Consider the following 20,422-nt stretch of genomic DNA (forward strand, 5'->3'; position numbering starts at 1 on the left):
TCTGAGTGTTGGAGTGTGCCCCTGGCTATCTGTAAATGATGTCTGAGTGTTGGAGTGTTGGAGTGTGCCCCTAGCTATCTGTAAACGATGCCTGAGTGTTGGAGTATGCCCCTGGCTGTCTATAAATGATGGCTGAGTGTTGGAGTGTGCCCCTAGCTATCTGTAAATGATATCTGAGTGTTGGAGTGTGCCCCTAGCTATCTGGAAATTATGTCTGAGTGTTGGAGTGTGCCCCTAGCTATCTGTAAATTATGTCTGAGTGTTGGAGTGTTCCCCTGGCTATCTGTAAATAATATCTGAGTGTTGGAGTGTGCCCCTAGCTATCTGTAAATAATGTCTGAGTGTTGGAGTGTTCCCCTGGCTATCTGTAAATGATGTCTGAATGTTGGAGTGTTCCCCTGGCTATCTGTAAATGATGTCTGAGTGTTGGAGTGTTCCCCTGGCTATCTGTAAATGATGTCTGAATGTTGGAGTGTTCCCCTGGCTATCTGTAAATGATGTCTGAATGTTGGAGTGTTCCCCTGGCTATCTGTAAATGATGTCTGAGTGTTGGAGTGTTCCCCTGGCTATCTGTAAATGATGTCTGAATGTTGGAGTGTTCCCCTGGCTATCTGTAAATGATGTCTGAGTGTTGGAGTGTTCCCCTGGCTATCTGTAAATGATGTCTGAGTGTTGGAGTGTGCCCCTGGCTATCTGTAAATAATGTCTGAATGTTGGAGTGTTCCCCTGGCTATCTGTAAATGATGTCTGAGTGTTGGAGTGTTCCCCTGGCTATCGGTAAAAAAAATGTAAAACTAGAAAATGGTGTCGTGATTTGATTATGAATTTGAAATGATTTATACTTTTACTTTTGATACTTAAGTATATTTTAACAATGACATTTACTTTTGGCACATAATAAGTAGATTTTAAACCAAATACTTTTGGATTTTTACTCAAGTAGTATTTTACTGGGTGACTTTCCCTTTTACTTGAGTCATTTTTATTACAGTATCTTTACTTTTACTCAAGTATGACAATCGGGGTACTTTGTCCACCACTGGGCATAGCCAATCAGAGCTGCAGTAGGCCTATATGCAAATAAACTATTGCCATTTATGGATCTGTGTCGTATACATTGAACTGGATTGTGTTTTACAGCTGTGGTCATAAGTAGATTTGTTTTATTTATTTTTAATTTAACCTTTATTTAACTAAGGCAAGTCAGTTAAGAACAAATTCTTATTTTACAATGACGGCCTACCCCAGTCAAACCCTCCCCTAATGGTATGAGAATAATAATACATTTTATTTTGTAAAGTGGTTTCTTGCATCAAACAACACAACATTTTCAGTCACCTCCTTGTCTGAAGGACAAGTGGATAAACAGGTTAATGTCAAGCTCTGCATGTTTTTTTCTCTCTCAAAGGTCTCATGGAATGTAGTCCTACATTGAACACCCCACATTGGCAGTTACTATAGTCTGAATGATAGAACATCTGTTTCCATGTTCAAATGTTATTTGACACATGTTCTCCATTGTTGTTGATGGTAGGCCTCTCTGGTAGGCCTCTCTGGTAGGCCTCTCTGGTAGGCCTCTCTGGTAGGCCTCTCTGGTAGGCCTCTTTGGTAGGCCTCTTTGGTAGGCCTCTCTGGTAGGCCTCTCTGGTAGGCCTCTCTGGTAGGCCTCTCTGGTAGGCCTCTCTGGTAGGCCTCTCTGGTAGGCCTCTCTGGTAGGCCTCTCTGGTAGGCCTCTCTGGTAGGCCTCTCTGGTAGGCCTCTCTAGTAGGTCTAAATTATGATCAAACAGACACAGTAGCCTACTTGGCAACTGTTAAAACTGTAACTTAAAGCAGGCACAGCCTCAGTGTTCACAGTAAAGGCACGCTGGAAGTTGCACAGAAGGTTCACAATGTTCATGTTTGTCCTCAACCAGACCTGATGTTTGCTCAGGGTCGGAAAAAACATTGCTTCCACCCAAAAATTCACTATCTTGCATTTCAAAACAATTTCTAAGTTTCTATCTTTATTTTTAAATGTACAGTAAGACAGCATTTAAAAAATATAAAAAAATCAATACAACATTCAAAGATATTCATTTAAAAAGTACAAGCACTGATGGTAAACTAAACCTGTATTTATTTTATTTATTTATTTATTTCACCTTTATTATGTCCTGTCTCAGTACCAGTCTATAAGATAATCACTTATATCAGAGCATACAATGCATACGGTCCCTTAACAAGGCTTACCCTTAATTACATATAGGTACACGACTCCACCTTGTGACCATTAAAAAAATAGTATTTTTTTTTAAACGAATTCAAGATAATTCGAACGTAGACTCTTGAGTTAACAAAGTTATTTTCAAACTGTTTCACTTTAGGCAGAATGTACATGTATTCAAATCGGACTAGAAAAGCAGCTGTTTTGTGAGAAAATAGTTAAATAATGTACACATCATTGAGTAATCCAAGCTATTTGTCAATGCTCCAATCAGTCATATGCAATAGTGGTAGTCGTGAACACGAGAAATGTACACTAATAAAACTAAAGGCTGGGATGATACCAGTATTGGGATATTTACTTCTATGGCAAAAAAGGAAAACACGAACCAGATCAGATTCTTTGGTCCTTTGAAAATCTGCTGTATGGAACACATGTTGTGATATAGCCTGGTCCTAAACCTGCTTTATGGAACACATGTTGTGATATAGCCTGGTCCTAAACCTGCTTTATGGAACACATGTTGTGATATAGCCTGGTCCTAAACCTGCTTTATGGAACACATGTTGTGATATAGCCTGGTCCTAAACCTGCTTTATGGAACACATGTTGTGATATAGCCTGGTCCTAAACCTGCTTTATGGAACACATGTTGTGATATAGCCTGGTCCTAAACCTGCTTTATGGAACACATGTTGTGATATAGCCTGGTACTAAACATGTTGTGATATAGCCTGGTACTAAACCTGTTGTGATATAGCCTGGTACTAAACCTGCTGTATGGAACACATGTTGTGATATAGCCTGGTACTAAACATGTTGTGATATAGCCTGGTACTAAACCTGCTGTATGGAACACATGTTGTGATATAGCCTGGTACTAAACCTGCTGTATGGAACACATGTTGTGATATAGCCTGGTACTAAACCTGCTGTATGGAACACATGTTGTGATATAGCCTGGTACTAAACCTGCTGTATGGAACACATGTTGTGATATAGCCTGGTCCTAAACCTGCTTTATGGAACACATGTTGTGATATAGCCTGGTCCTAAACCTGCTTTATGGAACACATGTTGTGATATAGCCTGGTACTAAACATGTTGTGATATAGCCTGGTACTAAACCTGCTTTATGGAACACATGTTGTGATATAGCCTGGAAAATAACGACATGTGACTCTGGATGATAACATAGTGATGTTCGTTTCCAACATTAAGACTGTTTTACTAAAGAAGTTAAATCTGCTTTGTGTTTTGTTCCCTTGCCACAATACTAACAGGTATCGTGATACTAGTATCGTCCCAGTCCTAGAGGCAAAGCATTGTAATAAGCATATATATAAATGACTTGAAACGTAAACACGGAATCATTTCATTGTTGTATAAATGTCAATAGTACAATAAAAAAATAATTCAATCATGCTGGTTTTATGTCCTGTAGATGTTGACTACATAGTCATGGTATTGATTCTATGGTCGAGTCATACATTGGAAATTACCATCTATGTGCCTTTACACAATTCTGATCTTTTGTCATTAATTATTTTTTTGACCAATCAGACATTTTTACAATAATTGGGCAAAAGATCAGAATTTGGCTGCCTGTGTAAAAGAAGCCTTTGTAAATCTTTTAATATCAGAAAATTGTTGATCTGATGCAAAGACATCATTCATGAGTGCTGTCTGTTCCCGTTGAAACAAAGAAACCATTCATTAACTTCATCCTGCTCAAGTGTAGCCTCTTGAAACCAGACTGAGTCAGTAAACCTCTCCCGCTTCTCTTCAGCACCACCTGGTGGTCGGTGGTGATCAGTGCTGGAAGTGCGACACAGCCATGCTGTGCTGGTGGTGGAAGACATTGCTCCCGTGATGGTGGGGGGAGACGGAGTGATGATGGGGGGAGTAGATGAGGTCCGGGGTCATCTGGGGGGGCAGGCCAGTGCAGAGAGGCTCATGGGTAGTCAGGACAGAGGAGAGATAGTTGGCTTCTTCTTTGAGTTTCTTCACCTCCTTCCTCAGAGCCGCGTTCTCCTTCTCCAGGTTCTCACTCTCCTGAAGCAAAAGGAACCAATCAGTCAATGAAATGTACTACAGGCCCTTTTACACCACTAGGTATTACAAAGTGCTTTACAGTAACCCAGCCTGCTTTACAGTAACCCAGCCTGCTTTACAGTAACTCAGCCTGCTTTACAGTAACTCAGCCTGATTTACAGTAATCCAGCCTGCTTTACAGTAACTCAGCCTGCTTTACAGTAACTCAGCCTGATTTACAGTAATCCAGCCTGCTTTACAGTAACCCAGCCTGATTTACAGTAACTCAGCCTGCTTTACAGTAACTCAGCCTGCTTTACAGTAACCCAGCCTGCTTTACAGTAACTCAGCCTGCTTTACAGTAACTCAGCCTGCTTTACAGTAACTTAGCCTGCTTTACAGTAACTCAGCCTGCTTTACAGTAACTCAGCCTGCTTTACAGTAACCCAGCCTGCTTTACAGTAACTCAGCCTGCTTTACAGTAACTCAGCCTGCTTTACAGTAACTTAGCCTGCTTTACAGTAACTCAGCCTGCTTTACAGTAACTTAGCCTCCTTTACAGTAACCCAGCCTGCTTTACAGTAACCCAGCCTGATTTACAGTAACTCAGCCTGCTTTACAGTAACTCAGCCTGCTTTACAGTAACCCAGCCTAGACCCCAAAGAGCAAGCTGCAGCAGGAACTAGACTCAGTGAAGGCCCATTTCTTCTTTGGAATCAGTCAAACTTGAATCAATAAATGAATGAAGCTAATGACCTCATAATCAAATGGCCGCAACTGAAATTTCAGTATGAATACTTCTCTGTACAGTGAAAGTACACAATGCAACGGTTTTGTGGCTCTGCTATGCTGAATACCAATGACCTGTATGGTTCGACCATAGGTTACCCGGGTTACAACTCATCAACTCGTCATCATCTGTCTCTCTAACTTCAGCTTTGGTGGGAAAAATAATTCAAAAGACAAATCCACCACCCCCCCTGTCTGCTGTCGTTCATTTGTTCGTTCAAATAATCTTCACATCTTTTTTTTTTGTTGTGTGTGCAGAAAGGCGTTGTTCTTCTGAACTTCCATCATCAGATCTGGTTAGATTTCAGAGTCAATGACCTTTGTGAAAACCCAGTATGTGGGTGGTGCTGTGGTGGTGGTTGTTAGATCCTATCCTTCTATGTAAAACACCTGGTCTAGTTCTGAGAGATGGCTTATTCACCAGCTCAGGCTTCCTCACAGAGCGTATTAGGGAGGATGGACCAATGATGGCTCAGCACAGGCTTCCTCACAGAGCGTATTAGGGAGGATGGACCAATGATGGCTCAGCACAGGCTTCCTCACAGAGCATATTAGGGAGGATGGACCAATGATGGCTCAGCACAGAGCGTATTAGGGAGGATGGACCAATGATGGCTCAGAACAGGCTTCCTCACAGAGCGTATTAGGGAGGATGGACCAATGATGGCTCAGAACAGGCTTCCTCACAGAGCGTATTAGGGAGGATGGACCAATGATGGCTCAGAACAGGCTTCCTCACAGAGCGTATTAGGGAGGATGGACCAATGATGGCTCAGCACAGGCTTCCTCACAGAGCGTATTAGGGAGGATGGACCAATGATGGCTCAGCACAGGCTTCCTCACAGAGCGTATTAGGGAGGATGGACCAATGATGGCTCAGCACAGGCTTCCTCACAGAGCGTATTAGGGAGGATGGACCAATGATGGCTCAGCACAGGCTTCCTCACAGAGATTAGGGAGGATGGACCAATGATGGCTCAGCACAGGCTTCCTCACAGAGCATATTAGGGAGGATGGACCAATGATGGCTCAGCACAGGCTTCCTCACAGAGCGTATTAGGGAGGATGGACCAATGATGGCTCAGAACAGGCTTCCTCACAGAGCGTATTAGGGAGGATGGACCAATGATGGCTCAGCACAGGCTTCCTCACAGAGCGTATTAGGGAGGATGGACCAATGATGGCTCAGAACAGGCTTCCTCACAGAGCGTATTAGGGAGGATGGACCAATGATGGCTCAGCACAGGCTTCCTCACAGAGCGTATTAGGGAGGATGGACCAATGATGGCTCAGCACAGGCTTCCTCACAGAGCGTATTAGGGAGGATGGACCAATGATGGCTCAGCACAGGCTTCCTCACAGAGCGTATTAGGGAGGATGGACCAATGATGGCTCAGCACAGGCTTCCTCACAGAGCGTATTAGGGAGGATGGACCAATGATGGCTCAGCACAGGCTTCCTCACAGAGCATATTAGGGAGGATGGACCAATGATGGCTCAGCACAGGCTTCCTCACAGAGCGTATTAGGGAGGATGGACCAATGATGGCTCAGCACAGGCCTCCTTGCAGAGCGTGTTAGGCTAAGCATATTTTGTGGTTTTATGGGTTTTGTCAACTCGTTTAACAAACAGGAAGTTGAATTTTCCCTCGCTGTGACACGTTTCCTGTTTCCTCAGTAGTAGTCTCTCTCGCTCTCTCTCTCACTCTCTCCTGTGTAAATGAGGTTTAGTAGTAAACCGTGGGTAGGAGGGGAGAGAACGGCTGTCATTTCTGGTAAAGGACCCGTGTCAGTGGGTTGTTGGCCTTAAGTGACGTGAGCACTGGGGTTTACCCAGGCCTGTCTCTGACAGGAAGGCCACACTGCGCAACACTCTCTATCTTCCCTCCTCTAGTAACCCTGGCCTTTTCTGTCTAACTTGTTTTGTTTCCCGACATCTCTGGGAGTAAAAGGCCATCATCATCCCACGAACACGCAGAGCTCATGTCTGACAGTATGATCATCTGGCCCTGTGCAGGCCCACACTGTAATGGAACATCTACACATGTACCTGAGGACCTCAGAGGAAAAAAGACAACAGAGAAGAAAATACAATGTTCAATTGTTGTAGATTAACAAAATTGTTTTTCTAAAACAACTGGAGAAAAAAAAACGATGTCCTACTGGCATTCTATTAAATACAGATATTTTCTCCAGAGTTTGAGATGTCTTCTAGCAGCTCTTAAATACATTGATTTTCATTTTGACAACATAGACCTTATGAAGAAAGCATCCTCAGCAGAACCGCATGGTGTCTCCATTAATAAACTCTACTCTCTTCAGCAACACTAACCGCTAACACTAAAATGTATTTGTAGCTTCTTACCAACGGAAATAGGTGTTCTTTACTAGACTCTGCCAAGCGACAGAAGTGAAAGTCAATGACTAAAAGCAAGCCAGTCAATGAACAGAAAGAGACGTTGAAATGAAAGTGATTGTGTGCTTTTCACTTTGACTCATTACCTGAAATATCTCCAGTCACGTGTTGTATTACTGCTGCTTACTGTGCATCCCAAATAACACAGTATTCCTCTATGAAGTGCACTACTTTTTGACCAGACCCCTGGTATAAAGTAGTGCACTACGTAGGGAATAGGGTGCCATTTATTACCAACTGATATTAACATTTGGTGTAATGATCATTAGTGCTGGTCAGTGGGTTTCTGACGCCCACGTGTGATAATGAATACTCAGTACCGCAGCAATCCCACACAGGCACGTTTGTATCCCAGATGCACCCTATTCTCTATTTAGTGCACCAGGGCTCATAGGTATCACAATTAGAAGTAGGTCACTATATAGGGAATATGGTACCATTTGGGATGAACCCTAAGTGATAAGCCCAACAGAAGCCATGATGACACATTACCACATGGTCCATCAGCGCTTTGTCAATATCATCTGACCAACACTGACCAACACTGACCAACACTGACCAACACTGACCAACACAGATTAACACTGACCAACACAGACCAACACAGATTAACACTGACCAACACAGACCAACACTGACCAACACTGACCAACACAGACCAACACAGATTAACATCAACCAACACAGACCAACACTGACCAACACTGACCAACACCGACCAACACAGATGAACATCAACCAACACAGACCAACACAGACCAACACTGACCAACACTGACCAACACAGATGAACATCAACCAACACAGACCAACACAGACCAACACTGACCAACACTGACCAACACAGATGAACATCAACCAACACTGACCAACACAGATTAACACTGACCAACACTGACCAACACAGATCAACATCAACCAACACTGACCAACACTGACCAACACTGACCAACACAGATCAACATCAACCAACACTGACCAACACAGACCAACACTGACCAACACTGACCAACACAGATCAACATCAACCAACACAGACCAACACTGACCAACACTGACCAACACAGATCAACATCAACCAACACAGACCAACACAGACCAACACTGACCAACACTGACCAACACTGATTAACATCAACCAACACTGACCAACACAGAGCAACACAGACCAACACTGACCAACACAGACCAACACTGACCAACACTGACCAACACAGACCAACACAGATTAACACTGACCAACACAGACCAACATCAACCAACACAGACCAACGCCGACCAACACAGACCAACACAGACCAACACTGACCAACACTGACCAACACAGACCAACACTGATCAACACAGATTAACATCAACCAACACTGACCAACACTGACCAACACAGACCAACATCAACCAACACAGACCAACACCGACCAACACAGACCAACACAGACCAATACTGACCAACACAGACCAACATCAACCAACACAGACCAACACCGACCAACACAGACCAACACAGACCAACACTGACTAACACAGACCAACACAGATTAACATCAACCAACACAGACCAACACAGACCAACACTGACCAACACTGACCAACACTGACCAACACAGACCAACACCGACCAACACAGACCAATACAGACCAACACTGACCAACACAGACCAACACTGACCAACACTGACCAACACAGACCAACATCAACCAACACAGACCAACACTGACCAACACAGACCAACACCGAAAAACACTGACCAACATCAACCAACACAGACCAACACCGACCAACACCAACCAACACTGACCAACATCAACCAACACAGACCAGCATCAACCAACACAGACCAACACCGACCAACACAGACCAACATCAACCAACACTGACCAACATTAACCAACACTGACCAACATCAACCAACATCAACCAACATCAACCAACACTGACCAACATCAACCAACATCAACCAACACTGACCAACATCAACCAACACCAACCAACACTGACCAACACCGACCAACACCGACCAACACTGACCAACACTGACCAACATCAACTAACACTGACCAACATCAACCAGCATCGACCAACACAGACCAGCATCAACCAACATCGACCAACACAGACCAACACAGACCAACACTGAACAACATCAACCAACACCGACCAACACTGACCAACACAGACCAACACAGATTTCCAACAACACAGCTTTTTCTTTATAACCTTATCATAGTGGATCACTGGGGAAATGGTCCCTGGGATTTGAAGGACTTGAAAATAAAGCTTTGCTGAGTTCTCCCGGCCTAATAAATCAATAATCAGTGAATCAATAATCAGTCTGGGTGTCTGATTACTACATAACCAGTCTGTTCCTGACTTGTGGTAGCCTGAGTGCCAGTCTGTTTGTGCTATCATGCCCGTTGTAGCCTGAGTGCCAGTCTGTTTGTGCTCTCATGCCCGTAGTAGCCTGAGTGCCAGTCTGTTTGTGCTATCATGCCCGTAGTAGCCTGAGTGCCAGTCTGTTTGTGCTATCATGCCCGTAGTAGCCTGAGTGCCAGTCTGTTTGTGCTATCATGCCCGTTGTAGCCTGAGTGCCAGTCTGTTTGTGCTATCATGCCCGTAGTAGCCTGAGTGCCAGTCTGTTTGTGCTCTCATGCCCGTTGTAGCCTGAGTGCCAGTCTGTTTGTGCTATCATGCCCGTAGTAGCCTGAGTGCCAGTCTGTTTGTGCTATCATGCCCGTTGTAGCCTGAGTGCCAGTCTGTTTGTGCTCTCATGCCCGTAGTAGCCTGAGTGCCAGTCTGTTTGTGCTATCATGCCCGTAGTAGCCTGAGTGCCAGTCTGTTTGTGCTATCATGCCCGTAGTAGCCTGAGTGCCAGTCTGTTTGTGCTATCATGCCCGTAGTAGCCTGAGTGCCAGTCTGTTTGTGCTATCATGCCCGTAGTAGCCTGAGTGCCAGTCTGTTTGTGCTCTCATGCCCGTAGTAGCCTGAGTGCCAGTCTGTTTGTGCTATCATGCCCGTAGTAGCCTGAGTGCCAGTCTGTTTGTGCTATCATTCCCGTAGTAGCCTGAGTGCCAGTCTGTTTGTGCTATCACGCCCAGTCCTTGCTTGGCTTGACAATGAGCAATGGAGTTGGCAAGAGCACAAACAGATCTAGGACCAGGCTATAGAAGGAGACAACAGATCTGGGACCAGGCTATAGAAGGAGACAACAGATCTGGGACCAGGCTATAGAAGGAGACAACAGATCTGGGACCAGGCTATAGAAGGAGACAACAGATCTGGGACCAGGCTAGAGGTTATAAATCGGCTTTTTGGGTGACCTGCCAAAGTTTGCAACTTCACCATGCCCGCTTTGGGAACACTGCATGTGTGGAGTCTATATTTATTTCATTCAGGCCACACCCGACTCACTGCTAGGTTGACAAGTACAGTCGTACTTGGATATGGTGCCACACATTTGGCCTGGTGGGTAGTCGTCCTAACTCATAGCCAGACATGGTGCATGCCTCAGTGTATTGCATTGTGGGTAGTCGTCCTAACTCATAGCCGGACATGGTGCATGCCTCAGTGTATTGCATTGTGGGTAGTCGTCCTAACTCATAGCCGGACATGGTGCATGCCTCAGTGTATTGCATTGTGGGTAGTCATCCTAACTTATAGCCAGCATGGTGCACGCCTCAGTGTATTGCATTGTGGGTAGTCGTCCTAACTCATAGCCAGACATGGTGCACGCCTCAGTGTATTGCATTGTGGGTAGTCGTCCTAACTCATAGCCAGCATGGTGCATGCCTCAGTGTATTGCATTGTGGGTAGTCGTCCTAACTCATAGCCGGACATGGTGCATGCCTCAGTGTATTGCATTGTGGGTAGTCATCCTAACTTATAGCCAGCATGGTGCACGCCTCAGTGTATTGCATTGTGGGTAGTCGTCCTAACTCATAGCCAGACATGGTGCACGCCTCAGTGTATTGCATTGTGGGTAGTCGTCCTCACCAGGTGTAGACTGTCTGCCTTCTGGGTCTGTCTCATCCTGCTCTTCTGGGCAGCGATACGGTTCTTCTCTCTTCTCATTACTTTCTTTATGTTGTCTGAGGAGCCCTGGGGAGGAGACACAGGGCAGTCATCTTCCTGACAGGACACTAACTGTTGCTCACCCTAACTAATTAACTAACTAACTAACTAACTAACTAACTAACTAACTAACTAACTAACTAACTAACTAACTAACTAACTAACTAACTAACTTCCACTAATGGGTGGAATATTAGGTTTCATTCTAGTAGACAGTAGATATTGTAGACTGAACATGTATAACAAAGTTTAGACAGTTCTAGGATGAGACATCTCTCATCTCTCTTTGGTGCATGACTTGACTGACGCAGCATTTCTATATAGCTGAGTTATTCTGATACCATGACAACTGAAGTATTCAGGACATGAAACCAGGCGTGATCTGAGACCACCCCGACCCGACCCAACCCAACCAACTTGTAAGTCGCTCTGGATAAGAGCGTCTGCTAAATGACTTAAATGTAAATGTAAATGTAAACACAACGATGCAATATTGCAATGTTAAGTCTATCAGCTCATCCTTTCATCGAACGGCCTTGATTCCCAGAACACACCGGAATTTACAAACAACTGTCGTCAAGGAAACTCCTCATTGTTGTCATGCACGAATCTACATTTCAGCATGATTCTACATTTCTGCGTAATTCTACATTTCAACCTAAAGCAAAATACTAGGGAAGAAAGAGGTCTTGAATGACTAGTGGTAAACGATCATCCAGACCCGCCAAAGCATGTCATTCAACGAGCCATTGAGAGATGACAGTTGAAAGTGACCAGAGTAAAGACAAGACGAATGATAACCGCATACAGAGCATAACGGTAGAGTACGATTGTGATGATTACTACTCCTCGACAATACGTTACTGAAAACGTGACTATAATGCCCCACGTCCCAATGATAACACTTCATAACTAAATAAAGGCTCGAAAGAGAGAGAGAGAAGGTAATAAATAGTCAAAAGAGATGTCCTTACCCGCCTGCTGCCCGCTGGCGAAGGAGACTTGGTGTAATTGGAGTCATCGCTGTCAGAGCCGTGAGCCATAGCCAACCACGTTGCTCCAAACCCTGTGCCTCTCACCACTTCTGCTTTTTATTTGTGTGTGTGTCGCTGTGTGTGTGTTCAGACAGAGTGTGCTAAGCTGTCGCTCTGTGTGTGTGTTCAGACAGAGTGTGCTAAGCTGTCGCTCTGTGTGTGTGTGTTCAGACAGTGTGCTAAGCTGAACCTGGTTGGTCGCTTAATGAGAAATAACTTCTCTCTCTCACTCTCTCTATTCTCACACTCTCTCTCTACCTCTCTTTATATATACCTCTCTCTCTCTCGCTCTACCTCTCTCTATATATATACCTCTCTCTCTCTATATACCTCTCTCTATATATATACACCTCTCTCTCTCTCTCTCTATACCTCTCTCTCTCTACCTCTCTCTCTATATATATATATACCTCTCTCTCTCTCTCTCTCTCTCTCTCTCTCTTCCTTCCTACCTTCCTTCCTTCCTCTCTCTCTCTCTGTCTCTCTCACTCTCTATACCTCTCTCTCTCCCGCCTGCCCTCCTTCCTTCTCTCTCTCTCTCTCTCTCTCTCTCTCTCTCTCTCTCTCTCTCTCTCTCTCTCTCTCTCTCTCTCTCTCTCTCTCTCTCTCTCTCTCTCACACACACACACACACACACACACACACACACACACACACACACACACACACACACACACACACACACACACACACACACACACACACACACACACACACACACACACACACACACACACACACTGTGTCTGCCTAATTATCAGACAGCGTCTGTTGCGGTTTCTGGTTAAAAATATATATATATCTAAAAAAAACTGGGTTATTGACACCAGACTGGAAGTCACATGACCCTTGGAAAGTTTGCACCTATAGGGGCATATCTACTACCAAGCAAACCCCCACAGGAAGTCCATTCTTCTGCTTACAAAGGGGAATGCATCATATTATCAGTAAATGGACTGATATTAGCCTGTCTGGAATATTAGAAGGTAGAACGCTAGAATGAGACACTTACCAGTGGGGGCTGCTGAGGGGAGGACGGGCTCATAATAATGGCTGGAACAAAGCGAATTGAATGGCATCAATCACATGGAAACCATGGAAACCATGGAAACCATGGAAACCATGTTGTTTGATCCCATTCCACTGATTCCACTCCAGCCATTACCACGAGCCCCGTCCTCCCCAATTATTGGTGCCACCAACACTCCTGTGACATTTAAACACAGTTTCATAGATCGGGATGGTGATTTATTGAAATGACAATAACAGCAATTAAATTGACCAGGAATTTGAAGAAATCTAATTGTTCCATATTAGATACAAATGTTTATCCTGGTCCCAGATCTGTGTTGTGCTCTTGTACACTTCACCGTGGAACACAAAACAGATCTGGGACCAGGATAAATATTTGTAAATATAAATCATGTATAAGCACAGATCTGACAGCAGCCTAACACATACTGGCTTTAAGAAGAAGAAGGATGGACATTTGTTTACCTGCTAACAGAGCATCGAGCACAGTGTAGTTTAGACACTCACTCTCCATGGATGACTGGGTCAGAGCATCGAGCACAGTGTAGTTTAGACACTCACTCTCCATGGATGACTGGGTCAGAGCATCGAGCACAGTGTAGTTTAGACACTCACTCTCCATGGATGACTGGGTCAGAGCATCGAGCACAGTGTAGTTTAGAGCATCGAGCACAGTGTAGTTTAGAGCATCGAGCACAGTGTAGTTTAGAGCATCGAGCACAGTGTAGTTTAGACACTCACTCTCCATGAATGACTGGGTCAGAGCATCGAGCACAGTGTAGTTTAGACACTCACTCTCCATGGATGACTGGGTCAGAGCATCGAGCACAGTGTAGTTTAGAGCATCGAGCACAGTGTAGTTTAGAGCATCGAGCACAGTGTAGTTTAGAGCATCGAGCACAGTGTAGTTTAGAGCATCAAGCACAGTGTAGTTTAGAGCATCGAGCACAGTGTAGTTTAGAGCATCGAGCACAGTGTAGTTTAGAGCATCGAGCACAGTGTAGTTTAGAGCATCGAGCACAGTGTAGTTTAGACACTCACTCACCATGGATGACTGGGTCTTCACACATTTGCACATAGCTTTGGGGTTTCCTCCAGCCTACACAACTCCTATCTCAGCAGCCACTTCACCAGCTGTAGGGGGATAGTCACAAGGTGGTGAACCTTGGAGTTTCCACAGGCCTAAAACAACTCCTATCTCAGCAGCCACTTCACCAGCTGTAGGGGGATAGTCACAAGGTGGGTGAGACCTAGCATGTATTCCAAACGACACCCTATTTTCCATTTATAGTGCCACTACGTTTGACCAGGGCCCCTATGGACCCTATTAACCTCGGTCAAAAGTAGTGCACTATAAAGGGAATAGGGTGCCAGTTTTGGAGATGAGACCCAGTCAACCATCCAGGTATGTATGAGGAGAACTAGTGGGGCTCCCCACATCCCTCCCCCCTCAAAAAAAAACTCCTCTCTGCTTTACTGTAATGGGCGATGTGTAAGGTAACCAACTGGAAGCCATGTAGATACTTAAGTCAGGAAATTTGGTGGGGCAAAATGTACCGTTTCTATGATCAGAGTACAGACTACATTGGTAAATACTGGAATGTGTGTGTGTGTGTGTGTGTGTGTGTGTGTGTGTGTGTGTGTGTGTGTGTGTGTGTGTGTGTGTGTGTGTGTGTGTGTGTGTGTGTGTGTGTGTGTGTGTGTGTGTGTGTGTGTGTGTGTGTGTGTGTGTGTGTGTGTGTGTGTGTGTGTGTGTGTGTGTGTGTGTGCGCGCGTGTGCGTGTGTGTGTGTGTATGCGCGTGTGTGTGTGTGTGTGTGTGTGTTTTTGAGCTTGCTGTTACTGTGTATTTCATCAGAAAGCTACAATACTGTATGTTCTACTGTCCTTTAGTCTAGTACACATGGCAACATGTAACCTGCTCTTCATAATGTGTCCACCATTTTGAAGTTATAGTATGCTGTTGTTTTAGGTTGTTGTTGATTTTTCACACGGTGGCTTGAAAAGAGAGAAGTGACCAGGGCCGATAGGGACCAGGGCCGATAGTGACCAGGGCCGATAGTGACCAGGGCCGATAGGGACCAGGGCCGATAGTGACCAGGGCCGATAGGGACCAGGGCCGATAGGGACCAGGGCCGATAGTGACCAGGGCCGATAGTGACCAGGGCCGATAGTGACCAGGGCCGATAGTGACCAGGGCCGATAGTGACCAGGGCCGATAGGGACCAGGGCCGATAGTGACCAGGGCCGATAGGGACCAGGGCCGATAGTGACCAGGGCCGATAGGGACCAGGGCCGATAGGGACCAGGGCCGATAGTGACCAGGGCCGATAGTGACCAGGGCCGATAGGGACCAGGGCCGATAGGGACCAGGGCCGATAGTGACCAGGGCCGATAGGGACCAGGGCCGATAGGGACCAGGGGAACCCCTTCAGAGAAAAGTCACTCCATTCCTAGGAAATCCCTGTAGGAGGAGTCCAAACTTTTCATGTAACCACAACCAGAATATTCACTATAGAGAATTTAATCATTGACCGGTAGATTTCTATTAAGAAAGGTCTGGTTTGAACTTCATTTCATCAATTTAGGCCTAATAATTTACCCTTCGCTAAGCTCCACCCCAGAATTTTGGTTAACCAATCACAGCGTTCCAATTAATTGCAACTGTAGTGGAGCTCAATACCTCGGACATGGTCACGTTTTTAAAGGGGAATGGAAACCCGGGCAGTGCTATCCGGGATCCTTCGGACGTCAATACCTGAAACCCTACCCTTACCCTAACCATAACTTACCCTAACCATAACTTAACCATAACCATAACTATAACTTAACCCTAACCATAACTTACCCTAACCATAACTTAAGCCTAACCATAACTTACCCTAACCATAACTTAACCCTAACCATAACTTACCCTAACCATAACTTACCCTAACCATAACTTAACCCTAACCATAACTTAATCCTAACCCTAACCCTACCCTAACCATAACTTACCCTAACCATAACTTAGTCCTACCCCTAACCCTACCCTAACCATAACTTACCCTAACCATAACTTAACCCTAACCATAACTTACCCTAACCATAACTAACCCTAACCATAACTTAACCCTAACCATAACGTACCCTAACCATAACTAACCCTAACCATAACTTACCCTAACCATAACTTAACCCTAACCATAACGTACCCTAACCATAACTAACCCTAACCATAACTTACCCTAACCATAACTTAACCCTAACCATAACTTACCCTAACCATAACTTACCCAAACCATAACTTAACCCAAACCATAACTTACCCTAACCATAACTTAACCCTAACCATAACTTACCCTAACCATAACTTAACCCAAACCATAACTTACCCTAACCATAACTTACCCAAACCATAACTTAACCCAAACCATAACTTACCCTAACCATAACTTACCCAAACCATAACTTAACCCAAACCATAACTTACCCTAACCATAACTTAACCCTAACCATAACTTACCCTAACCATAACTTACCCGAAACATAACCTTTTAACTTAATTAACCATTTTCAATTTCAAATTTAGTGGGGTATGGACATCCCTAGGATACCGGATAGCATGGACCATGAACACCAGCTAATCGCCATATTGGCATTGTTTCATCTCTGATTCCTTTTTTAAAAACCAGACAACTGCCATTTACACAACTTCCTAATGAACATAGAGTATAACTCATTTTTGGATAATAAGACAGAACTCTGCAGGCTATCTCTGCAGTAGATTGCAACTCCGCCCCCTTTGGCAGTTCTATCTAGCCAGAAAATGTTATAGTTAGGGATGGAAATTTCAGGGTTTTTGGTGGCCTTCCTAAGCCAGGATTCAGACACGGATGGGACATTCGGTTGGCAGAGTATGCTAAAGCAGTAAATAAAACAAACTTAGGGAGGAGGCTTCTAATGTTACATGTATGAAACCAATGTTTTTACGGTTACAGAAGTCAACAAATGAGAGCGCCTGGGGCTGCAGGGCCTGGATTAACCTCTACATCACCAGAGGAACAGAGGAGGAGTTGGATAAGGGTACGGCTAAAGGAACTGGTCGTCTAGTACGTTCAGAACAGAAAGTCAAAGGAGCAGGTTTCTGAGCACGGTAGAGTAGATTCAAGGCATAATGTACAGACAAAGGTATGGTAGGATGTGAATACAGTGGAGGTAAACCTATGCATTGAGTGACGATGAGAGAGATATTGTCTCTAGACACATAATTTAAAGCAGGTGAGGTCACCGCATGTGTGGGACGTGGAACTAAAGGATTAACTAAGGCATATTGAGCCTTTCTTGGCCTATGGATGATTTTTACTCTAGCTTCAACATAAGTGAAAACAGTAATTGGTGGTTGTTTTGGTGAGTTTACCATCCATAAAATGTAAAGCATTTATAATAATGCTGCGATATATTTCTTCGATAAAAATACATGATTATTTTTTCTTTATTTAACCATGATTTAACTAGGCAAGTCATTAAATGGTCTATTGAGCTATAAGCCCAACTCTTATGGAAGTTATGGCAATTCGAATGGTAGACTATGATGTGGTCCTGTGTAGCTCAGTTGGTAGAGCATGGCGCTTGTAACGCCAGGGTAGTGGGTTCAATCCCTGGGACCACCCATACGTAGAATGTATGCACACATGACTGTAAGTCGCTTTGGATAAAAGCGTCTGCTAAATGGCATATATTATTATTATTATATTATGATGATGTTGAATGTATTTGTTCACAAATGTGGAAAGATTAATCAGAGATAATAATTGTTTAAAAACTATGTGGATTAATGTGGGACATACTCTTTCAAAATGTCGGAAGGAACTTCTTATTTAATGAACCTTTATTTACTTGGCATTTCGGTAGAGATATTTAAATACCTTTCAATGGTTCAATAACCAATCAACAAACATGTCGTGAAATTCAACTCCCTGCGAGGTTTGGATACTTAATTGCACCCACCTGGTGTCCCAGGTTTAAATCAGGCCTTGACTAGAGGGGAACAATTGGGGAGAAAAGCAGCAATATTGGCTTCGAGGTCCAGAGTTGAGTTTGAGGGATATAGACGATCATCCACCAAACCAACAAATAGAAGTCTTTACCTGGTCAACGGTCAAATAGCGCCCCCTTTTGGACATTTTAAGTAATTCTAAGTAATTCTGATTTGTAAACCTTCAATTCCAGTAGGAGGCAATAGAAAAGGTCCGTGTGAACGCTGTCTTTCCATTTAAAAAAACGTTATTTCAGTAGTTTAAAAACGTTTATTTCAGTTGTTTAATGAGCTGAAAAACAGAAAACAATGACAGTTATAAGTCACATTGGTAAGGCCGTCTAAGGAGGGCTGCACCGGACCAGGTCTGAAACTAAACAGAGCGTTTCACACACAGCTCCATTTACTTTACACACGTTCAAACACGAAGAAGAAATAATAAATATTTTGACCCCCGTTTACCAGCTCAAAAAGACTTGGTCCCGCTGTATTGCTCAGGCTGCACTACAGCGTCTATTCACAGGCGCGATCCCACTACTGAGCGGCACGGGGGCTTTGACCTGCTCCGTTTCCGACCTGGGCCGGTGCACCCCTCCTTAGACGACCTGGTGGTCCCGGGCTCCCCCAGGAGCACCATATCGATACCGAACTTAGTGCGGACACCCGATCGGCATAGTCCACTGGAGCTCAGAACTCCTGAGCTCAAACGATCCGCCAGCCTAAGCCTCCCAGCAACTTGGATTACAGGCGCACGCCACTGCGCCCGGCGAGAAACGAAAGGATTTTTAGGGCATTTCAAGTTAAATTCGTGACGTCACGCAATTCGTCACATGACTTCCGGTGTGGTCTCTGGCGCCGTCCTGTGTTTATAAAATTGTTTGCAAATCATTTCGACTACAGCACATATGCCTTATTTCATGGTTATTTCATGGGTATTCCTACTTGAAAAGTCAATAAATATGTCCTGGTTATTTCATGGACTGTAAATGAATAAAGAAATATGATACAGAGATTTACAACCCTAGCCAGACAGACTTTTAATAGCTACCATGTTGGAATTCTGACTAAATCTGGTGGTTATAGCCTTATCTCATGCCCACAGGTTCACACTAAATCCATGAGTTTAGTTTACTTTAACATGATTAAACACGTTTTCAGTATAAATTGTTTATATATATATATATAGTGCACTACTTTTGTCCTTGCTCAGCTCCTGTTATGTTTGCACTTCAGGCAATATTCAGATAAATTGGAAAGAATGACCTACCCAGCAGTGAATCACCCATCTGGAATCAAGCCTACAAGGACAGGACATACACTCAACCAAACCAAATGTGTACACATTCTCTTACTACAGAGCAGCACTAGCTGAGAATCTAATTGCAGAGAGTTCCGTGTTTTGCCTGAACATGTCTCCTTCTTTTCCTGTAAAAATTACGTAATAGGGTTGAAAAATTACGTTAACTTTGCCAAAATTCCTAGGTTTTCAAGAAATCCTGTTTGGAGGAGTCTGTAAAGGGCTGAACATATGAAACCAAGCCATTCTTCAGTAAAAAAGGCCCTCTAATGTCTGCCTGAACAGGCCTAGTTGTATCAAATCCACCAACTTGAAGGACTTTATCATTCTGTTTTTAACCTAACATTGTAGCACATTTGTACACTTTGACATAATAAAGTGAGAGTGTTTATTTAAGTAGAGCTTTTCATTATGTCTCAAAATGCTTTACATCCTACAGGGTCACACACCTCTTCAGCACCGTAGAGGTAGAGACTGTAGTCCCAAACACCCTAGATGTGTCCCAACACACCCTAGATGTGTCCCAAACAG

At 44.1% G+C, this 20,422-nt stretch overlaps 1 protein-coding gene across 5 annotated transcripts; it reads right to left on the minus strand.

Annotated features, from left to right (window-relative positions):
• Nucleotides 1-1,797: 1,797 nt before the first annotated feature.
• LOC123995457 (basic leucine zipper transcriptional factor ATF-like) lies at nucleotides 1,798-12,829 on the minus strand. 5 transcript variants are annotated; one of them, XR_006831841.1, is made up of 5 exons: nucleotides 12,487-12,829; nucleotides 11,435-11,539; nucleotides 3,334-4,260; nucleotides 3,178-3,263; nucleotides 1,798-2,951 (listed from the first exon to the last, which is right to left on the minus strand). XR_006831841.1 is itself a non-coding variant. In XM_046299087.1 (3 exons), exons 1-3 carry the CDS (start codon nucleotides 12,553-12,555, stop codon nucleotides 4,018-4,020), a joined length of 417 nt encoding a protein of 138 aa, XP_046155043.1. In that variant the 5' UTR covers nucleotides 12,556-12,829; the 3' UTR covers nucleotides 3,098-4,017. The 5 variants fall into 5 exon arrangements, 1 of the variants encoding a protein (XP_046155043.1); XR_006831839.1 differs by lacking the exon at nucleotides 1,798-2,951 and adding an exon at nucleotides 3,025-3,048 and having other exon boundaries at nucleotides 3,108-3,263; XR_006831838.1 differs by having other exon boundaries at nucleotides 3,135-4,260.
• Between the last annotated feature and the right edge of the window lie 7,593 nt (nucleotides 12,830-20,422).

The sequence above is a fragment of the Oncorhynchus gorbuscha genome, linkage group LG14, assembly GCF_021184085.1.
Source record: "Oncorhynchus gorbuscha isolate QuinsamMale2020 ecotype Even-year linkage group LG14, OgorEven_v1.0, whole genome shotgun sequence".
NCBI classification, from domain to species: domain Eukaryota; kingdom Metazoa; phylum Chordata; class Actinopteri; order Salmoniformes; family Salmonidae; genus Oncorhynchus; species Oncorhynchus gorbuscha.